We start from the raw sequence: 19,379 nt of genomic DNA, 5'->3' as shown, positions 1-19,379 counted from the left end.
TCCCTGCGATAGGTAATCCCCAAACATTCCATGATCTCTCTCAACATGGCGGCCAACATCATGGACCTGCTCCCCATTCCTGRTGCCGTCGTAGATCCCATGGCAAATCCCGACCAGCAGCAGCAAGTTTCCCGCACTCTGACCGACGAACCCACTGCAAGTCACGCTCTCGCCATGTCGCAACCCGAAATCCAAGGCGCCGCTCAATTGCCTCACGATGGCGAAGTCAAGGACCTGGGCTGGCAAGATCACGTCAAGGACATTCCCGTCCCTCTGGTGGGCAAGCTCCCCAACGAGGAATTGTGGATCTTGCTTCGCCGCTTCAACAAGGTAGGACAACACGATGTAACAAAGACGATCGACACCACCAAGCTAACACACGCCAGCAAATGTATCATGTCAAGGACTTTCCCTACCCCGTTCCCGGAAACCTCGACCTGAACATTGCCGATGAGGAGGAGTTCTCACCCGACAAGCTGCGTGCCAACATTGAGCGTCTGTACATGACCGTTCTCATTGGCTTGATGGGAGCGGGCAAACACCTCATGCGACTTCGATCCTGGCGTGAGACCCGGAGAACCTCTGCTTTTTGTGCTGCATATACCATAGCCTGGGTATGCGATCTGATTGCTCCGCTCATCCTGCTCACCGTCATCGCCTTGATCACCTACCCACCGAGTCGTGAGCTGTTGTTCCCTCCTGCTCCGCTTGCTCTCGTCTCCCTCACTGGTGGCGTTCAAAAACCCAAAGCAGGCGTCCTGGGCTCGACAGATTCTGCCACGGGCGCTCCCGAGAACCACAAAGGAGAGGCGGTGGAAGCCGAAGCCAATGCTCTCGTCAACAGTCTTGCCAACGTGGCACTGTCGAGCGTGGCGGGAAAGCATCCGCAAGGAGATTCCCCAGAAGGTGAGAGCGCAGAAGGCGGTCCTAATGATGGTGTTCCAGACCCGACCGCCGTGGCGACCGCGGCCAGCGACGCCAGAACTACTGCCAAGGAGGGCAAGAAGCACCACAAAGCCAAGGTGCCGATGGAGAGCGCCATCTGGAACAAGATGCGACCGACCATGCACGCGCTTGCAGACATCTCAGATACATGGGAGCGGTTCGGCAACGCACTCTCACCTACTCCTCCCTTTCCGCACGACCTGTATCGGTTACGACTCGCTGGTGTCATCGTTCCCATGTTCGCTGCATCCTTCTTTATCTCCTCATACATGATCGTGAAAGGCACGGGATTTGGGGTCGGATTCGCATTCTTCGGTGACCCAGTCATCTCCAGAGGGCTCGTGTGGCTGAACTCCACCTTTCCTCGATGGCAAAAGATCCTTGAACTTCGCAACACTCTTCTCAAAGGCGTCCCGACCAACGCCCAACTCACCATTACTCTCCTCCGCATTGGCGAAGCGAACAAAGCACCCCTTCCCCCTCCACCACACTCTGGTGAGAAGCCGTCCGACGAACCCTTGGAGCTCACGGAATATCAGATGAAAGCCGCAGGCGCAGACTGGCCTCTCAACGCCACCGACGAGGAGATCAAAGCCGCCATGGCCTCCGACCCGGCTGTGCCTCACGAAACTGCAGGCGCGGATGTGGATGCCGGCAAAGCCAAAAGTCACGGCAAACTCGGTACCAAGGTCACGGGTCTCTTCAAAACTAGCGTCAAAGGTGGCGTCGATGCCGCCCTCGGAGCCGATCACGTCAAAGCCAAAGTGTCTGGTAATGAGCATGCCAAACAAAGGCTTGGCGTGGTTCTTCGATCGAAGGAATCTCGTTTGCTCAGCGGACCCGTCGACTTCAAGTGTCGCTATGATGGAAAGAAAGGACATGCTTACATTGCAACCAAAGCTACAATTCCTTGCGTGGGATTTAGTCTTGACAAGACCATCACCACCGATGACGGCGTTTTGATCGAGCAATTGCAACCTGTCTGGACAGTAGCTGTTGCTGACATCAAGGAGATGAAGAAACTAGGTGGATTGGGATGGAAGAGAAAGTTGGTGGTGGGGTGGGCTCTGGACAAAGAAGTCGCGGATGGGATGGAGATTATTGACAAACAGGGTCATTCGTACATCATCACGGCGATGATGATGAGGGATGAATTGTTCAATCGATTGTTGGCTATGGGAGGGCAAAAGTGGGAGGCCTGGTGAGCGAGAGATGAACCATATATCGGCAGAAATTTTTGAAAGGCATGAAACAGGCATGCGAGGGATTTGCGAATTCATGAGATACCCTGGAGCTCACTTTTGTGGGTGGTAATGGCGTTTGGGTGAGGAATAGGGAATTTTCTCGGGCGATGACAATCACTGAATGGAAGGTGGTACAACGAAGTACGTAGACGCACGAASCACAACGTTCTGCTCTTATATATACAATACGCACATGGGCATGGACTTCCACCGATCTCACACGGGCAAACCTTATCGCGGACTTTCCCAAAAGAGAGAATGCAAAAGTAGGAATCACCAGTCTCCGGGTCGTTGAGAACTCTATCATCGATTTGAAGTCTGCATTGCGGCCTCGTCAGTCGTCTCCCTGTCCTACTTCGATGCAAATGTCGCCCACTTGACACGTCTCGAAGTATCGAGCGCAAACATGGTCTCCTCCAAGCCATTCATCATCGAAGAACATCAATTCCAAGGACAACACATCAGAGAGTATCCCCAGACCTTAGCAATCTCACAGGAAGACGATGTTTGGCTCCATGCCAGAAGCTATACCCCACGAGATACATTGTCTTCAATGGATCCATCCAAGGAGATTTGACCATCATCGTCTTTCACGCCAATGGATTTCCCAAAGAAGTCTACGAACCTTTCTTCGAGGAACTACACCATTCCTTAAAGGAAACCCACAATTTAAGCGTAAGCAGCATTTGGATTGCAGATCAAGCCGCCCAAGGAACCAGCGCTCTCTTGAATGATGAGAAATTGGGAAGTGATCACAGCTGGTTCGATCATTCGCGAGATATCCTCGCCATGACGAATACATTCCGCAAGCGAATGCTCCGACCAATCTATGCTGTAGGACACAGCATGGGGCGGCGCACAAGCATTAGCAACAGCCCATCTCCATCCCAGATTATTCGAAGGAGTCGTAATGATTGATCCAGCCATCAATTTGACACCTGCTCCATCGTTGAAAGCGATGCTGAAATACACATTAAAAAAAACCAGAAACATATCCATCCCAAGCACAAGCCGAGGAAACCGTTCGCAAAACTCCATTTTTCAAAACCTGGGACCGGAGAGCTTTGCAAAGATATATAGAGACTGCCTTTCATTCTTCCCCAACAGTCGCCATTCCCAACAATACCATCAAACCCACCACAACAACACACGCAGAAACCACAACTCTCATACGACACAACCCAGACCCCATCCTCCCGCACAAGAACATCTCCGACGTCCAGCGAGCAATACACCCCAACATAGACCCCCAATCCCCCCCTCACAGCCCCAGTCTACAACCCTCACACCCGCATAGCATGGTCCCATCTCCCAACCCTCCGACCCTCGGCACTTTTCCTTCTAGGAAAAGGCTCCCAGATTTCCCACCCCAGCGAAATCACACAACGTACGAAAATCACCGGGACAGCTCCTGGAGGTAGCGGGGGAATTGCTGCTGGAAGAGTCAAAACCGAGACGATCCCGGGGGGTCATTTATTACCCATGACGAATATTGAGGGAACTGCTGGGGCGATTTCGAAGTGGATTGGAGGGGATCTGGGAAGAATTCGGAAGTTGGAGAGGGAGGTTGGGGAGATGATGGGGAGGGGGAGGGGGTTGGTTGAGATGCAGACGTTGGAAGCTGGGGTGGAGAGGATGTTGAGGGGTTGGGATGGGAAGGGCTGGGATAAGACTCCTGAGAAGAGTAGATTGTAGGTGACTTGCCTTTAAGAGTGATTTTCTGGTTGTAGTACCTTGTAGTCCCAAGACATTGAATAAATATCAACGAAAAGGAAATGTATTCATCAAAACAAGAAAATTGTAACCCGCAACTCTATAAAATCCCAAAACGCCAACAATACAACACGAATACGCCTCCTAAATACAAATGCATACACACCGCCACCGAAAGAAAAAACCCCTCCTATTTATTCCCTTGCACTAGCAAGCTCCTCCAACTCTTTCCTAAACTCAGCAATCAAAGCCTCCGATCGACCAAGATCGAAGAATTGCTCCAAGCAAAAGAACCCCAGACTTAATTTCTCTCCAAGCATGGAAAGTTCTACGTCCACAGCATGCTGCAAACACAAAGCGTTAGTAAATTGATCGCACGTAATAGTAATCTTGGTGTATACCACCGAACGAAGGATTCACTCACCTGATACGCCGCCCCCGCTTCAAACTTCTCCAAACCCTTAGGCATAACAAACCCGTCCGTAGTAGTATGCGACAAAACTTCACTCCTCGAATCTTTCCACTCATCACTCGTCTCCAAAATCCTCGCTTTCCCAACCCCACTCCGCACGTCTTCCACATCATCATCATCATCTCCCCCAGGTAATTTCAAAAAATTCACAAAAGAATCCACCTTCACGCCCGTCCACTCCAGAATCTCTTTCAGAGAAGCCCCAGAATTCTCCACGGAACCAATTCTGCGAAGATCCYGATCAATCTTTCTCGCTGAATCCAAGAGATTGGAGGTTTTGGGAGAGGAGATTCGTAGAGGGAGGAGATTGAGCGTTGGTGCTGAGAGGTGATTGAGGTCTGGGAGGTGGGAGCGGTTGGCGATGTAGATTCCTAGAATCACATCTCTGGAATCATCATCTTCGTTGTCGGCGGTTTGTGAGGCGGAGGCAGCGTAGATTTTTGCGTAAGTTGCGAAGAGGAGGGATTGGATTGTTACTTGGGCTGATTTCGCAAGGTTTTGGAGGGCGGTGCAGTTGGTGAAGAGTGTGGGGTTGAAGATTTGGATTTTTCGGGTGGGTTCTGTGGTGGATTGGGGGAGTTGCATTGGTTGGGCGTCTTGTAGGTATTGTTCCCAGAAGGCTTTTCGGGATTGCTGTGTTTTGGGCGGGAGAGCTAGTGCTAGGTAGTCTTCGAAGGTGAGGGCCGGAGTTGGAAGTTTCTCGTTGTTGATCGTGGACTGGAATTCGTTGATTAGGTGTGGAATTGATACGGCGTCGTAGAGCGCATGCTGGATTCGTAACTTGATGTCGTAGCCTCCGTTGGCTTTGCTGACTACCAGCTGCACCATAGGTTGGAAGGTGTCATCCAGATGAGGTGTATCTTCCTCGAAGAAACTCTCTGGCGCGGTCTTGAGAACGACTTGGAGGAGCGGATCCTCGGCTTGATGTGATGCGCAGAATATCGTCCTCAAGATCGAGTTCCGAGCCACTACTTCTTTCCACGCTGCGTGGATTTGATCCATCTTCACATCAGTCTCGATGTGATACTTGAAGGTCGGGTAGAAGAGTTCCCCGCCACTCTTCTGCCACATGGCAAGCATGTAGGTCTGCCCCGCTGCTGCAGGCAGTACACGATCCACATTATCTGGATCAATTCCAGCTGAAGCCAGGATCTGGGGCAGGTCGATGTGTTGGAGAGATTCGGAAATGATCTCCGATGCGGGCTTGCCATTCGTCTCGGATGCGCCTATGGTCGATCTCACAACCTCGGCCATGCGTCTGGAAGTCTGTGCCTTGAGAAGCTCACTGACGGAAATCTTGATGGACTGTTTGCGGAGCAGAGCTGTGACTTTGATGGCAGAGATCGAGTCAATTCCAAGACTTTCGATCGTAGCATTGGGCGAGATCTCATCCACCGGCATCCTCGCCACTTGGGCCATGGCTTGGCGAATGCTGTCAGTGAGTGGGCTATCGGTTTCTTCCCCACTGCTCTGCTGAACAGATTCCATCTGCGAAGACGCCGGTGCATCGGCCTTCACTCTGAAAGATGGTAGACCGCAGACTGAGACTTGGTCTTGCGAAAACTCTGCGGTGGGCTCCTCGGGCGAGCTAACAAGGCAGTCCAAAACGAAATCGAAGCGCTTAAGAAGTTCTTCCGTCCCTCGTGCGTCCAGTACATGACTCTTGCAAGCTGCGCGGATGATGAGTTGATCTCCAACAACCTCCACCTCTACAGCGACCGGATACTCCACATTTGAGCTGGCATCGACAGACTCATACATTGGGGCCTTGCTTGGAGTGTCGGGATTTCCAGTTTGCTGATAAATGAAGAGCGTGTCGAAGAAGGAGTTGTCGGAGCTGTTGCCTGAAGGCTGTACCACACTGGCACAAGCCGCCTGTACCGCGCGAAGAGGCGTGCTTTGGTATTGACGCATGTCGTTGATAGTGCTCTGGAGATATCGTAGCATCGACTCACCCGTGCCATGCAATGCAACTCTCACTGGAACCGTATTCATGGTCGGGAACATGACCTTTTCGGCATCCTCGCTGTATCGGCAAGCAAGAACCACGCCGAACATGACTTCAAGCTCCTGCACGTAATGTGAGAGTAGAATCGCCCACGAGGCCTGAGCAAGTGCCTGGGTGGAAACACCGAGCCTTTGGCAGAAAGAGCGCGCATTCGAAGCCGTGATTGAGGAGACACGCTCGCCACGATGTGTCGTAGAACTTGGAGTGCTTTGGCTGTTACCGAAACGGGAGATTTTGGCGCCAGTGAGATTACTTTTCCAGAATGTCAGGGCCTCGGAACTTGTTGCGTTCAAGGCAAGATCAATAGCGGCGTCGTACGTTGGTCGAGGCTCCAGTGCGTTCTCGTACGCTTTGGCGACATCTTGATGCAACAGGCCGAGACTGTGACCGTCGTACTGAGCATGTGATAGCGATAGGACCAGATAAGTCTCACTCGATACGGTAGCAATGGCAAGGCGAAGTGGAGGTTTCGTCATGAAAGAGGAGGAGACATCCCGGCGGACCTCCTCCAGGTACTCAGACAGACCGTCCACAGATTGCGCTGTGAGGTCGGCAAACTTGAGAGGCTCCGGTCGATGAACGACCTGTGCGAAGATTGCGTCAATCTCAGGATCCTCGACTTGAGCGAAGGACGTGCGCAGAATGGGCGTGGCATCTACAACAGCCTGCCAAGCGGCCTTGAGTTGGGCAAGGTCGATGTCTTTGCGTAGCTTGAGAATATCGGCGTTGTAGTAATCGTGGAAATCGGACCGAAGCATGTCCGCTATCAGAGCTTCTTGTCCAGGAGCGGCGGGTAGTATGCGCTCGACTGAGTCGCCGAAATTGCCTCGCATATATTGCAATTGATTCTCGAGAGCTGGCAGTCTGCTATGCTCGTTGACTGCTGCAACATCGGACTCTCGACTTCCGACATACTCCATCATCTTGGAAATCGTTTGTGCCTGGAGGATTTTGCTGACTGGGATTGGTACACCAGCCCGCTTTAATCGCGAAGAGAGCTTGACAGCATCGATACTGTCTATGCCAAGCGTGAAGATGGCCGAGTTTTCTGTGACTGTGGATGTATCGCAYCCAAGCACTTGCGCGATACTATCACGTATGACTGTCGATTCGGTAGACCATGTGAACTCTCCAGTTGTCTCGGGATGTTGTGTCGGCTCGTTCACCCCATTCATATGATCAACACCGTTTGTCAATCTTTCTTGGACCGTGAAATCCATAGAGATCCGGCGGTTTGCATCCTTGATAATGCACTTAATCGCCGCTTGGAAATTGTCACCGAGGGTCTGCAGGAATTTGGCGCTGGCAGCCCGTGGTTGAGATGCGATTGTGACGGAGATGCTGCCCGAAGGTGCGAGCTCGGCCTCAAACGCCAACGGATACTCGGCTGGTAGGTGTGTATCAACTGGCTTGAACAGTTCTTGCGATGTGTTGTCGTTGGCGGAAGATTCCGGCCGTTGAAATACGAACAAGACATCAAATAAGGGGTCTGATGGGGGCCGACTGCAGAATTTCCTGATGTCTCTGAGCGAAGTGTGTTGGAATGGCAAAACACTGGCATTCGACTGTTGGCAGCGCTTGAGATATTGCGACCAGGATTCCGATGCCTGAATGTCCACAAGACTTGGTACAGTGTTGAACATTGGTCCAATTACCGCATCCGCGTGGTCGAAGGATATAGCCCTGCCCGAAAGAACAACTCCGTAGCTTTGGGTGTCTGGAGCAGCTTGGTGCAACGCTACAGCGAAAGCAGCTTGCAAAAGAGCTTGATGAGATACGCCAAGTTGCCTCCGAACGTCTTCCTGTCCGTTAGAATTGCCCAGTTGGATGCGGATTTGTGGATTGGAATTAGCTGTCTGATCAGAGTCGACTTTGAGCGGATTGAAATGTGCGCTCCCGAGTCGATGTTGCCAGAAGGATTTGCTGTCGGGATGCCGACACAGAGGACCATACGGCAGAACATCGATGAATCTAGGGCCGGTTTGAATATCTCCTCCAGATTGATAGAGTTTCTGCAGCTTCTCCATGGTCAGATCCCAGGAGATTCCATCGTAGAGAGCATGGTGCGCATGCATGATCAGTACAGTTCTCCTTTGAGCCCGAACAATCAGGATCTCGAATGGCTCGGCAACCTCTTGATCTGCTCTTGAAGCCCATTCTGTCTTTCGTTGTTGAGCAAAAGCCTCCACTTCGTCGTCTTGAATGACCAGTGATTGAAAGGGGCACTCCGAACCGCGGAGCACGACTTGACAGAATCCCTCATCCGTGCGGAGGAAAGATGTTCGTAACATTGGAATGCTGCGATGGAGTTGCCTGATGGCTGTCTCGAGTCGATCAAGCTCGCAATGTTCGATCTCGTACCAGAAGTTGTTGAAATATGGCCGCTCGACGGTTTTCAGCGACTCGATCAACAATCCCTCCTGCAAAGGTGTACAAGGCGCCAACACCTCGATCTCGGAGACGTCGACAGATAAGGATCGGCTAATCGCGCTGCGGTACCTCTGCGAGAAGGCCGAGATTGTAAGCTGTGCTTGTCTGAAAGCGTTCTTCTCGCTCTGGTCGTCGTCCTTGTCATCTGAGAGAGCCTCCGCTAGTTTGCTAATTGTCGGGTTGTTCATGACAGTGGCCACACCAGCACCACCAAAGCCGTTTCGTTTCAGCATGGTCGTGAAGTTGATGGCCGACACGGAAGAGAGTCCAAGCGAGAAGATATTGGAGCCTGGGTTGATTTCCACGCTGTCCACTGAGAGTAGCTTGGCAAGAGTCTCTGCGATCTTCTGCTCCGCTGGTAGCATAGCTCGGTCTTCTGTCGTCTGTCCTTTGAGCGTTTGGAGATCCTGACTCTTCAGAGACTCGAACAAAGAAATCAACTTCTTGGTATCGACCTTGTTGTTGACCGTCAGTGGTAAGCGCGTGACTGGAATGATATGTGAGGGAACCATGTATCCAGGTAAGCGATCTCGGCAGGCTTTGTTCGCCATTGATACTAACTGACGGCTTTGACTTGAATCTGCAATTTGCAAATCGCGACTGAAAGCTGCGCGGTCTACAATGAAGGAAGCAAGGCTTTCCCTATTCCCATCCGCAGATTTGACGACTAAGGAGGCGACGTCTGCAATGTCTTCAGTGGCAGACTTGATCACAGCGTCGATTTCGTCGATCTCAAGTCGTTGACCTCGAAGCTTGGCCTGCGTGTCCTTGCGGCCGATGAAAGATATGGAACCATCGGCGAGGAGACGCACAAGATCACCTGTGCGGTAAACGCGCTCGTTGTGGCGCTCCAGATAAGGGAACATCTTTGCAGTCAGGTCGGGGCGATTGAGGTAGCCTTTTCCAACGAGCTTTCCCGAAACACAAAGTTCGCCAACTGCTCCACGCATAACAAGCTCATCTGTGTCTGGCGTAAAGACAAATGCACCGACATTGTCGAACGGAGGACCGATATTTGATGGCWTTGCGTCTGCGCCAATATGCGGATTCATGGTAACACCAATCGTCGCTTCAGTTGGGCCATATCCATTGTAGATTGTGTTCAGCGGGCCCCAGAGATCGATGATTTCCTGCTTAAGAGACTCCCCTCCGGTGATGAAGACGTGATTCCAAAGGCTACGGACATCTTCAGGTTTCAGCAAACGAGCGAGAGATGGCGTCAGGTCGATGTGTGTGATGTTGGCCTCTTGAATGAAACCAGCGAGGTCTTCGAGTACAAGATCTCGCGGTGCTCCAACGACAGTAATACCAACGCTCCAGCTCCAGAATTGCTCAAGTACTGATACATCGAACCAGTAACTGGCGAATTGTAACCAACGGGACGATTCGGTCCAGTGCCCCGCAAAGAGTCTTTGAAACGACATCATAGCTTGGACAGCATTCTCATGGGTGAGCTCACAGCCCTTGGGAGTTCCCGTGGTGCCACTTGTGTATAGAATGTAGCTGGTTGAGCCGGGATCAATTGCCGGGATTGAGACGGCTGATGTTGGAAGGTCGGTCAACATGGCCTCGACGAGMTCAACGTTCTGCACAACGCTCTGCATTTCAGGGTCACTCTTCCCACTGTCAACGAAAAGCAGCCCACTTTGCGAGTCTTCGATGATGAACTTGCGTCGAGCAAGCGGTAGATCAGGATCCATGGCGAGGAACGCACATCCGGCTTTCAGAATTCCAGCGAATGCGAACGTAGCTTCTGCCGATTTGCTCCTGCAAACTKCGACAACTCCACCAGGTTTCACGCCGTGCTGCTGAATGAGATGAGMAACTTGATTGCTGCGATGATCTAGCTCTTCGTAGGTCCATTTCTTGCGACCTTTTTCGCCTCCTTCAAATGTATGAATAAACTCAAGGGCAGGCTTGTGAGGATGCTCCGCAGCTCCTCGCTCCAGAAACTGGTGCAACAGATCCACAGTGCAAGGGAGTGTCCGTTCTTTGGGTGGTACAATAGACATTAGCTTGGTGTTTGTGTGTTCCTGCTCAGCTTTCGGATTCAACATCTGTTTCAAGAGCATATCAAACTGCTTGACAATCAACGATGCGTGAGCATCAGGAACGGCGCTTGTGTCGTAAGTCAATCGGAGGTAGACCTTGCCAGGGTTTGGCACTTCCATTTCCATGGATACTGTGTAGTCAATGCCGAGAGAGTCGCTGATAGAATGCCAGTCAAATTTGTCTTCGGTCTCTCCGTCCGATTTCTGGTACACGAATATAGTGTCGAACAAAGCGTGTCCCGCCGACCCAGCACACCGCTGAATGTCTGCCAGCGGAGTGAAGCGGTAGCGTTGTGCRGACGCATTGTAGGATACCATGTCCTTGAGAACATCTCCAACTGGCTTGCTTGTGTTGCAGTAGACTGGCACCGTTGAGATCGTGGGAAAGGCGACGGGATTGGTGATGTTGGCCGCGAATCCAGAGAAAACGGTCCCGAAAGTCACATCTGGTTCGCCAAGATAGGCCGAGAGAAGCGTGGCCCAGACACTTTGGCCGACCGCCTGAATAGTAACACCCTCACGCATGCAGAAAGTGTTCAGTGCGTCTACATCTACCCGAGAGGATGCCTGGATTGAATGCGCGACTCCATGAGCAACATTAGTGGGAGTCAAGTTTGGGAACTTGATAAGCCTGGGAGATTGTCAGCGCAGATACGTGTAGGAGATGCTTTTCATTTACCTTGCAGATTGCAATGCCTTCGTCCAGAACTTCTCGCGCTCTTCCTTCAACTGATTGAAACCTTCTAGCTGAGTAGTGAGCACTGGATCAATGCTGGGTGGAGAGCCAAGATCACAGCCCCGGAGTGCCCGGACAAAATCAGTCTGGAGAATGCGAAGTGAATCTGCATCGTATAAGGAGTGGTGCAGTGACAGACACATGAACCGTTTGTCGTCTGACTCGGCCAAGGCAATCCTCCAAGCGGGTAAGTGAAGCGCAGACAGAATGCTTTGACTGGCATCGTGTTCGAAAGTGGAGTGATCGACAGTAGAGAGAATGCCATTCAGGGAGGCGTCGGGCTTGTAGACGAGCATAGCAAAAGGATTCACCGCATCTTCCAATTGGACAAAGCCCATTCGTAGCACTTCGTGCTTTTCCTGCGTAGCCACCCACGCAGCCTGGATCTGTTCGAAACTGTGCTCGTCCGGTACTTCGTATTTACTGTGGTTGAGGTAGAAGTCTCCCTGTGATTGGATAAATTGCGCGAGCATGCCACTTTGAGCAGGGGTGCACGGGCGAAGTGCGTCCAGCTTCTCAGTACTGATGTCGAGTGATTCAAGGATATGGCGGTACTTGCGATCGAATTCTGCGAGATCAACAATTGGAGCGCTCGTCGGAGACGACCCATTCTGTTTGGAAACGATGAACTCAGCAAGTGCTCCAGGATTCTGATATTGTAGGACATCTGCGGCGTCCAGCTTCACACTGCGCTTACGCAGGCTTGAAGCGACTTGCACCGCGTTGAGACTATCCAGGCCAATTTGATAGAGCGAAGTTTGTTTCGAGATGCGCGTGAGGGTAACTCCCGAAAGATCGGAGAAGATCTGACGAACCATACTCTCCTCTGAAGTCCACTCGCTTTCAGGGCCGTTGCTCGGTACATCGCCCTCGTTGGGCAGTGTCGACAAGAGCGGAGCAAGTTTACCGGCAATGCTAGACGAATCAAAATCCATGAAGTGACTGACAGGGCTCGAAGGATATCGAAGACACGAAGCCAAGCTCGATTCGAAAGCCTTTGCGAGAATGGGAACAAGACCTTCGGGAACTTTGTTGGTCAGGTAGTGGACTTGAAGTTCGAAAGCGTTCCCATCAGGTGTGATCTCCAGAACGATTGGAATGCCCATGTCCATGCTCTCCTCCGCAACGGTCCAAATATCGGCTTCAGTCTGAGGAGGCTGAACAAGAAGCACAGAATCAAATAGATGGCGAGAGGGGTCCTTGGTCAAAGTCTGGATCTTACGAGGAGCCGTGAGCTGGAAAGATAGAGTGTCAACATTGTTGCTTTGCAGGTCGCGAATGAGATCCAAGTTTGACTGAGCCTTGTCGAGATTCGTGCGAAGTGGAATGGTGTTGAAGCAAGGCGCAACGAGTTGATCAACATCAGGGACCGATACTGATCGGCCACTGACAACATTTCCAAAGCAGACATCTGTGATTGATTGGGCGCACGCCAAAGCTTTTACCCATGCAGCCTGAAGGACGATAAGACCGGTGCAAGAGTGTCGCTCGCTGAACGTCTGGAGTTCGGAAGGTTGTAGAGGAAGAAACGTGGTGAGCACCTTCTCCTCGAAATTGCTCATTTCTTCAGAGACAGGGAACGGGTGAGGATGGAAGTCCTGCATCTGAGCGGACCAGAAGTCGATGGCTGCCTTTCCGTTTTGCTCCACAACCTTCTCCAGGAATGGCTCAAAGGATGCTGGGTCGGGCAGTGTTTCTCCATTATACATCCTGTGGATTTCCGAGAAAAGGTTGGATACCGATATCCCGTCATACACGGCGTGATGCATGTGGAGATAGATGTCGGAACCAAGCTCTTCAATTCGAATAGGTGATTCTGCGGTGACCTTGGAGCGTCCCGTGGATCGATCATCGTCGTAAGTATTGGATGTTCCATTCGTGGATTTGCTCGCATGACCGTTTGCATAACCATTGGCATGACCATTTGCATGACCATTGGCATGACCATTTGCATGACCATTGGCATGACCATTTGTATGACCGTTGCTATGACCATTTGTATGACCATTTGCATGGCCATTTGCATGACCGTTAACATGCCCGTTGGAGTGACCATTGACGTGACCATTTGAGTGACCATTCTCCAATGATGGGCTCGCAGATTGATACCATGGAAGTGGCGGATCCTGCAGCACAACCTGAGCAAAAGGATGAGCGGCCAATGGTGTTTCGACGAAAGAGGTCCGCAGAATCGTATGCCTTCTCATCATCTCGTACCAGCAATTCTGAAGCTTCTGCATGTCACCGGAAACACTGAGCTTAGTGGTATTGCAATATGCACTCGTGCCACTCGCCGACAACATTGCTTGCTGGAGAGGCGTGCAAGGTAGAATCGCATCGACAGAGTAGCCCTGTCCTGCGAAAGAGGATCGAATGTCTTCTGTAAAGTCTCCAAGAAGCACTTCGCGGACATTGATATGATCATCAGCAGCATCGTGTTCTGAGCTCTGACCCAATGCGCGACTTAGTTTCGCAATGCTTGAGTGGCGAAGGATCGCAGTGACGCTGAGATGCGTCTTCATTTCCTGCTCGAGAGATCGTGCAAATTGAATAGCGTTGAGGGAGTTAAGACCGAGTGCAAAGAATGAAGAATTGCGAGAGATGCTCGATACTGGCATTTGAAGCATCTCTGCAAGCGTGTTTGCCATCGTTTGTTCCATCGGAGAGGCAGGACCGTCCATGTTGGAGACGTCATGAGAGCGAGAAACCTGATCCTTTACTTTACTGTCAAGTGCTTCAAATGTGCTGCGTAGAAGCCGTTTGTCGAGCTTGCCTTGAGTGGTCATCGGTAGGCGGTTCAGGGGCACCAGTATTGACGGTATCATGTACGCTGGGAGGGCGTCTTCCAGACGGTCGAATATCTTCGAAACAAGTTTGGAACCTGACTTGTCCACCGATAACGCATCATCGCTTGCTTGAGATGACGAAGCAGGTACCCAGAAGGAGGCAAGAGTCTGTTGAGAGCTTCTCTCGCCAAACACCAGTGTCGTACAGTCGGCCACACCTGGGTGATCTGAGATCACGGCATTGATCTCTCCAAGCTCTACACGATTCCCGCGGATCTTGACCTGATCGTCAAGTCGCCCTGCGATCAATAGGGTACCGTCCGGAAGTATTCGTCCCATATCACCACTGCGATAAACGCGGCCATATTCCGGATGGTTGATGATCTTGACGCTGTTCAGATCTTCTCTTCCAATGTATCCACGAAAAACTTGCTCGCCACCAAACGCGTACTCACCATATGCTCCAGCAGGAAGCACACGGAACTCGCCTTCAGGTGACAGAACGAATGCAGAGGTGTTCTTGAATGGCGGGCCGATGTTTCCAAGGACGTCAGTAGGGGCAATATTCATTCTCACCGAGCAGATATTCGTGGTTTCAGACGGTCCGTATCCCTGGTGCAAACCGTGGCCAGCCCATCGTCGATGCACCCGCTCTGTGATTCCTTCGCCTGCGGTGACCAGGAATTTGACGGTGGGCACATTCTCGGGATTCACCAGCGCGGCCACAGTTGGCGTTAAAGACAGATGAGTTGCGCCCATACTGCGAATGCTGTGTTCGAAATCGCGGAAGATGACATCCTTGGTGGCAGAGCAGAGACACATGCCACTGTAGAAGGCGAAGAAGATCTCAAACACACTCACGTCGAACGCTTGCGAGCACGCTTGGAGAAGTCGGTCTCCTGGACGGACCTGGTAAAGCTCACCGAGAACAGCAAGGTTGCCCTTCAGATTGTCCATGGTCACTGCCACTCCCTTTGGCTCACCGGTACTGCCACTGGTGAAGACTGCGTAGGAGATTCGTGAGCCAATTTGGTCGATCTGAGGCGGGCTAGAAGGAGTGTCGGCGATGTCCAAGCTGGAAATATCGAGAGTGGCGGCAGCCGTGAGCCCCTGGAGCGTCTGGACGGTGTTTGCATCACAGACACAAAGTCCGACATCGACCTGCGCAAGTACTGACTTGATCCGCGCTGTTGGAGTTTCCGGGACCAGGGGAAGGTAGCCTGCCCCTGCTTTGAAACTTGCAAGCATTGCAACGTAAAGATCGATGCATTTCTCCATGCATATGCAAACAAGACCTTCTACTTGCAGTCCAGATGCTATGAATTTGTGAGCTAGTTGATTGGCTCGAGAGTCTAGCTCTGAGTAGGTTATAAATTGCATGACTGGTTGATCGCCTTCTAGACTGCTTGCGAAGAGTATTGCTGTGGCGGATGGGCTATCAATGGCACGCTGCGCAATCAGGTCCGTCAACTCAAAAGTCTTGGCGTAAGACACTGGCGATGGATTCGATATGGAAAGTAGTCCAGAGGGTAGACATGCTCCGAGGTCTTCGACCAAGCTTTCTGGATATTCCATGATATGCGTCGCGATTGTCTCGATCTGGGACAGCAGAGTCTGTACCTGATCACAGCCGATCACACTCTGTTGATAAGTGGCTCGGGCCTGAATGGCGGTGGATAAGGGCTCAAACTCCAACACCAGGTTGAACTCCAGACGATCTGCCGAATCGACTATGCTGATGGTGTCTGGCGATGACTCGAAACTCAGTGTAGTCTCTTGCCACACGAAGAGGCTGTCAAATAGGGCAACTCCTGGCGCGATACCGGCGCTCTGCCTGATGACGKTAGGAGATGTCATGGCGTGATCCTGCATAGCACGGTTTCGCTGCGTTATAGCCATAACCAGGTCTTGACAAGTGGCAACGGTACTGTGGTCGATGCGGAATGGTAGAGTAGCAAGGCACGGGCCAAACACGTTGTCGACGTCGGACACAGGAATTGTCCGTCCAGAGAACACGGAGCCAATCGTTACATCGCTGGCACCGGAGTAGATGGCAAGAAGATAAGCCATAGCCGCTTGAAATATAGCAGGGCCACTACATCCCAATTCTTTGGACTTTGTCTTGACGATGCTCGATTGTAAAGAGTACTCCCGCCATGCTGTTCTTTGAAGGCAGGGCTTTGCTTCGGATCCGCGAAGTAATGGTAGCGAAGTTGGTGTGACGTCTCGCAGATGATCCTGCCAGAATTCTGTCGCCGTCGACGACTCCAAGTCCTCCTCACTCTGGTGTACGTAATAATCCGCTACGAGCTTAAAGGAGCCCGACTGACGGGGTTCCGCGCCTCGCATTATGGTGACCAGATCAGTGCGGAGAATGTCGATAGCCCATTGATCGTATAGGGCGTGGTGAATGAGTATGAGCAGCTTCAAACCTTTCCCTGCTTGCATTATCTGAAACTCGCATGGCCGGAGGAGGGAGGCTTCGTCGTCGAGGCGGAATACTTTGTCAAACGTGGAAGTTTGTTTTATCTGCGAAGGCAACATGCCGTTCCAAGTCACCGTCGCATAGCTCCATTTGGTCCTCGTTAGAGACACAAAGCCAGAACGAAGCATCGGGTGTAGTTTGGACAACCCATGTAGCGCTGTTTCCAACATCGCTGGATCGTCACAACCTGGGACATCGAATTCGATCCAATTGCAGTATGCTTCGGGGYCCTTGTCAGTCTCTGCGAGCATCGCAGCTTGCACTGGCGTGCAAGGAAAACTGGATTCAACATTTGATAGAAGATCCTTGGGAAGCATCCGAGCGAGCTCGGTGCTTAGAGATTTCCGATATGTAGCATCGACCTTGATATCCCAATCAGAGGCCAACGTGGCACTCTCAGCAGCCTTGAAAGCTTTCGCAAGATCCAATGGCGTGCGGGAGGAGAGAATCTTGCCCGCATCTAGCTGATGCATGCCTTCTCGCCGAAAGGTGGAAGCTATTCGAATGGAGGACAGTGAATCGAGTCCGAGACCTGGCAGAAGTGAAGTAGAATTAACATCGACGTCGAGAACGTTTCGAAGTATTGCGATGATGCGGACAGTCTGATCATCCACGGCCTGTTCATGGCTTTCGCCAGTAGCTTGCGATTCCTCGTATTGTGATCGCAACGCACGACGATCACATTTCCCGGACGCCAGATATGGTAAAGACTCCAGCATCACAACATCTCCCGGAACCATGAATGCGGGAAGCCACTTGTGACATGTCTCCAAAACCTTTGCCTCTGTCACCGAGATCTCTTCCCGCACACAAAAAACAACCAGGATTCCAGAGATGACCTCAGCGACGACATCTCGGCATCCAGGTGTACGTGACGCAGCATGTTCAATTTCTCCAAGTTCGATGCGCTGTAAAAGTTAGCTGCACTGCTCAATCACCACGAAACCACCTACACACCTGTCCACGTAACTTCACTTGACCGCTAGAGATGCGGCCAAGGCATTCAAACTTGCCATTCGGTAGCATTTTCGCTCGATCTCCGGTTCGATATAGCATACCATGCTCCGGATGTCGAACAAAAGCAGCCTTGGTCTGTTCTTCTCTGTTAAGATAGCCATCTGCGAGCTGGTACCCACCAACTGCAAGCTCCCCCTCATCCCCCAAAGGCAAGATATCAATAGATGACGGGCTGTCGGGATCCTGGGCTTTCACCACAAATGCCGATACAGTGTCAAGAGGCTCGCCGATGGATCCGCATGCCATGTCCTTGGGAAAGTAGGTTTGTAATGTGCAGTGGATGGTGGCTTCCGTCGGCCCATACATGCCATGCAGAATGGCGGTTTCGCTTTCGCTCCCGCCAAATGCTTCGACAACAGATGGCTTCAGCATCTCTCCAATCGTCAACAGAACCTTCAAAGATGGGACACTTTCGCGTCCGCGAAGCAGGCTGCTGGCGACGGATGGTGTAAGCTCGCATGCATCGATTCTGAGATCGTTGATCGCAGCCGGAAGATCGTTGAGTAGCCGTCTCCGGTCGCAGCTCACCAGTGTGCACCCGCGCAGCCATGGGAAGAATATCTCGAACACGGATAYATCAAATGTAGGACTGGCGAATTGCAAGAAGCGGGAAAATGTTGGTATATGCAAATCGTGCGCTAACAAGGCTTGCGTCGCTGCGGAGTGGGACAGCACAACTCCCTTTGGTTGACCCGTACTGCCGCTTGTATACATGATATAAGCAGCGTGCTGAGCGGTGATGGAAACATCGAGCTCAGAATCGTCATGATCCAGGACCTCATTTTCATCGTCAACCGCGAGGATTTCCACGCCTTCCAAATCCGGTAATCTTGGCTTGAAAGCGGCGGTGGTGAGAACAACACAGGCGTTGACATCCTGCAAAATGAATCGAAGACGCTCCTCTGGCACATCTAGAACCACGGGGCAAAAGGCACCCCCAGCTTTGAGGATGGCGAGCTGGGAGATGTAGAGATGCGGACACTGCGGTATTAGGACGGGTATGATTAGATGTCCGGTTCGGGAGGATGATTTGGAAACGGCGGATCTGATGCGTTTCGCCAACGCATATGACTGTGAGTGGAATTCATCGTAAGTGAGACTTGCTGTGCTGCCGTCCTCGGCAGTATGCTCGRTGGCTACTACGCCATCCCGCCCATGTTGGGGTACGAGTTGGTGGAGGAGTTCGGGTCCGGAAAGCTTCTGCGGATGTGGATTGGAGATGGAAAGGGTGGTTGCCATAGCGGGCGGATGGAGAGTGTGAGGTAGGTAAGCTGGCGGGATGTGAGGTGAAAATAAGGAATGAAGGTGCGAGAGACAATCAATAGACTTGTATCGTGCCGATCKGGCGTCAGGACTTCATCAGAGTCTTGTGGTGGTTGAACGTTCGCTCCTCCACGTGGGCGTGCGAAGCGGTGGACCATCACATAACACACGTAAGGTAACCCCTTGGGGAGATTATTGACACTGGCTGGCTGGCTACATACTACTAGTA

General features: G+C 51.8%; 2 protein-coding genes; one reads left to right on the top strand and one right to left on the bottom strand.

Annotated features, from left to right (window-relative positions):
- Window positions 1-45: 45 nt before the first annotated feature.
- Window positions 46-2,150, top strand: RCC_02148 (uncharacterized protein; the record flags this gene model as incomplete). XM_023767431.1 has 2 exons in its annotated part: window positions 46-330; window positions 387-2,150. 2 exons carry the CDS (start codon window positions 46-48, stop codon window positions 2,148-2,150), a joined length of 2,049 nt encoding a protein of 682 aa, XP_023623199.1.
- A 1,946-nt stretch (window positions 2,151-4,096) lies between these two features.
- On the bottom strand, window positions 4,097-19,126 carry RCC_02147 (related to non-ribosomal peptide synthetase; the record flags this gene model as incomplete). XM_023767430.1 has 4 exons in its annotated part: window positions 4,097-4,246; window positions 4,327-11,494; window positions 11,543-17,778; window positions 17,828-19,126. The coding sequence occupies 4 exons, from the start codon at window positions 19,124-19,126 to the stop codon at window positions 4,097-4,099; spliced, it is 14,853 nt and encodes a 4,950-aa protein (XP_023623198.1).
- Window positions 19,127-19,379: the final 253 nt, after the last annotated feature.

Source organism: Ramularia collo-cygni, assembly GCF_900074925.1.
Source record: "Ramularia collo-cygni strain URUG2 genome assembly, contig: RCC_scaffold02, whole genome shotgun sequence".
NCBI lineage: Eukaryota > Fungi > Ascomycota > Dothideomycetes > Mycosphaerellales > Mycosphaerellaceae > Ramularia > Ramularia collo-cygni.
The sequence above is the reverse complement of the archived record's forward strand: the minus strand, read 5'-3'. Positions and strand labels throughout refer to the sequence as shown.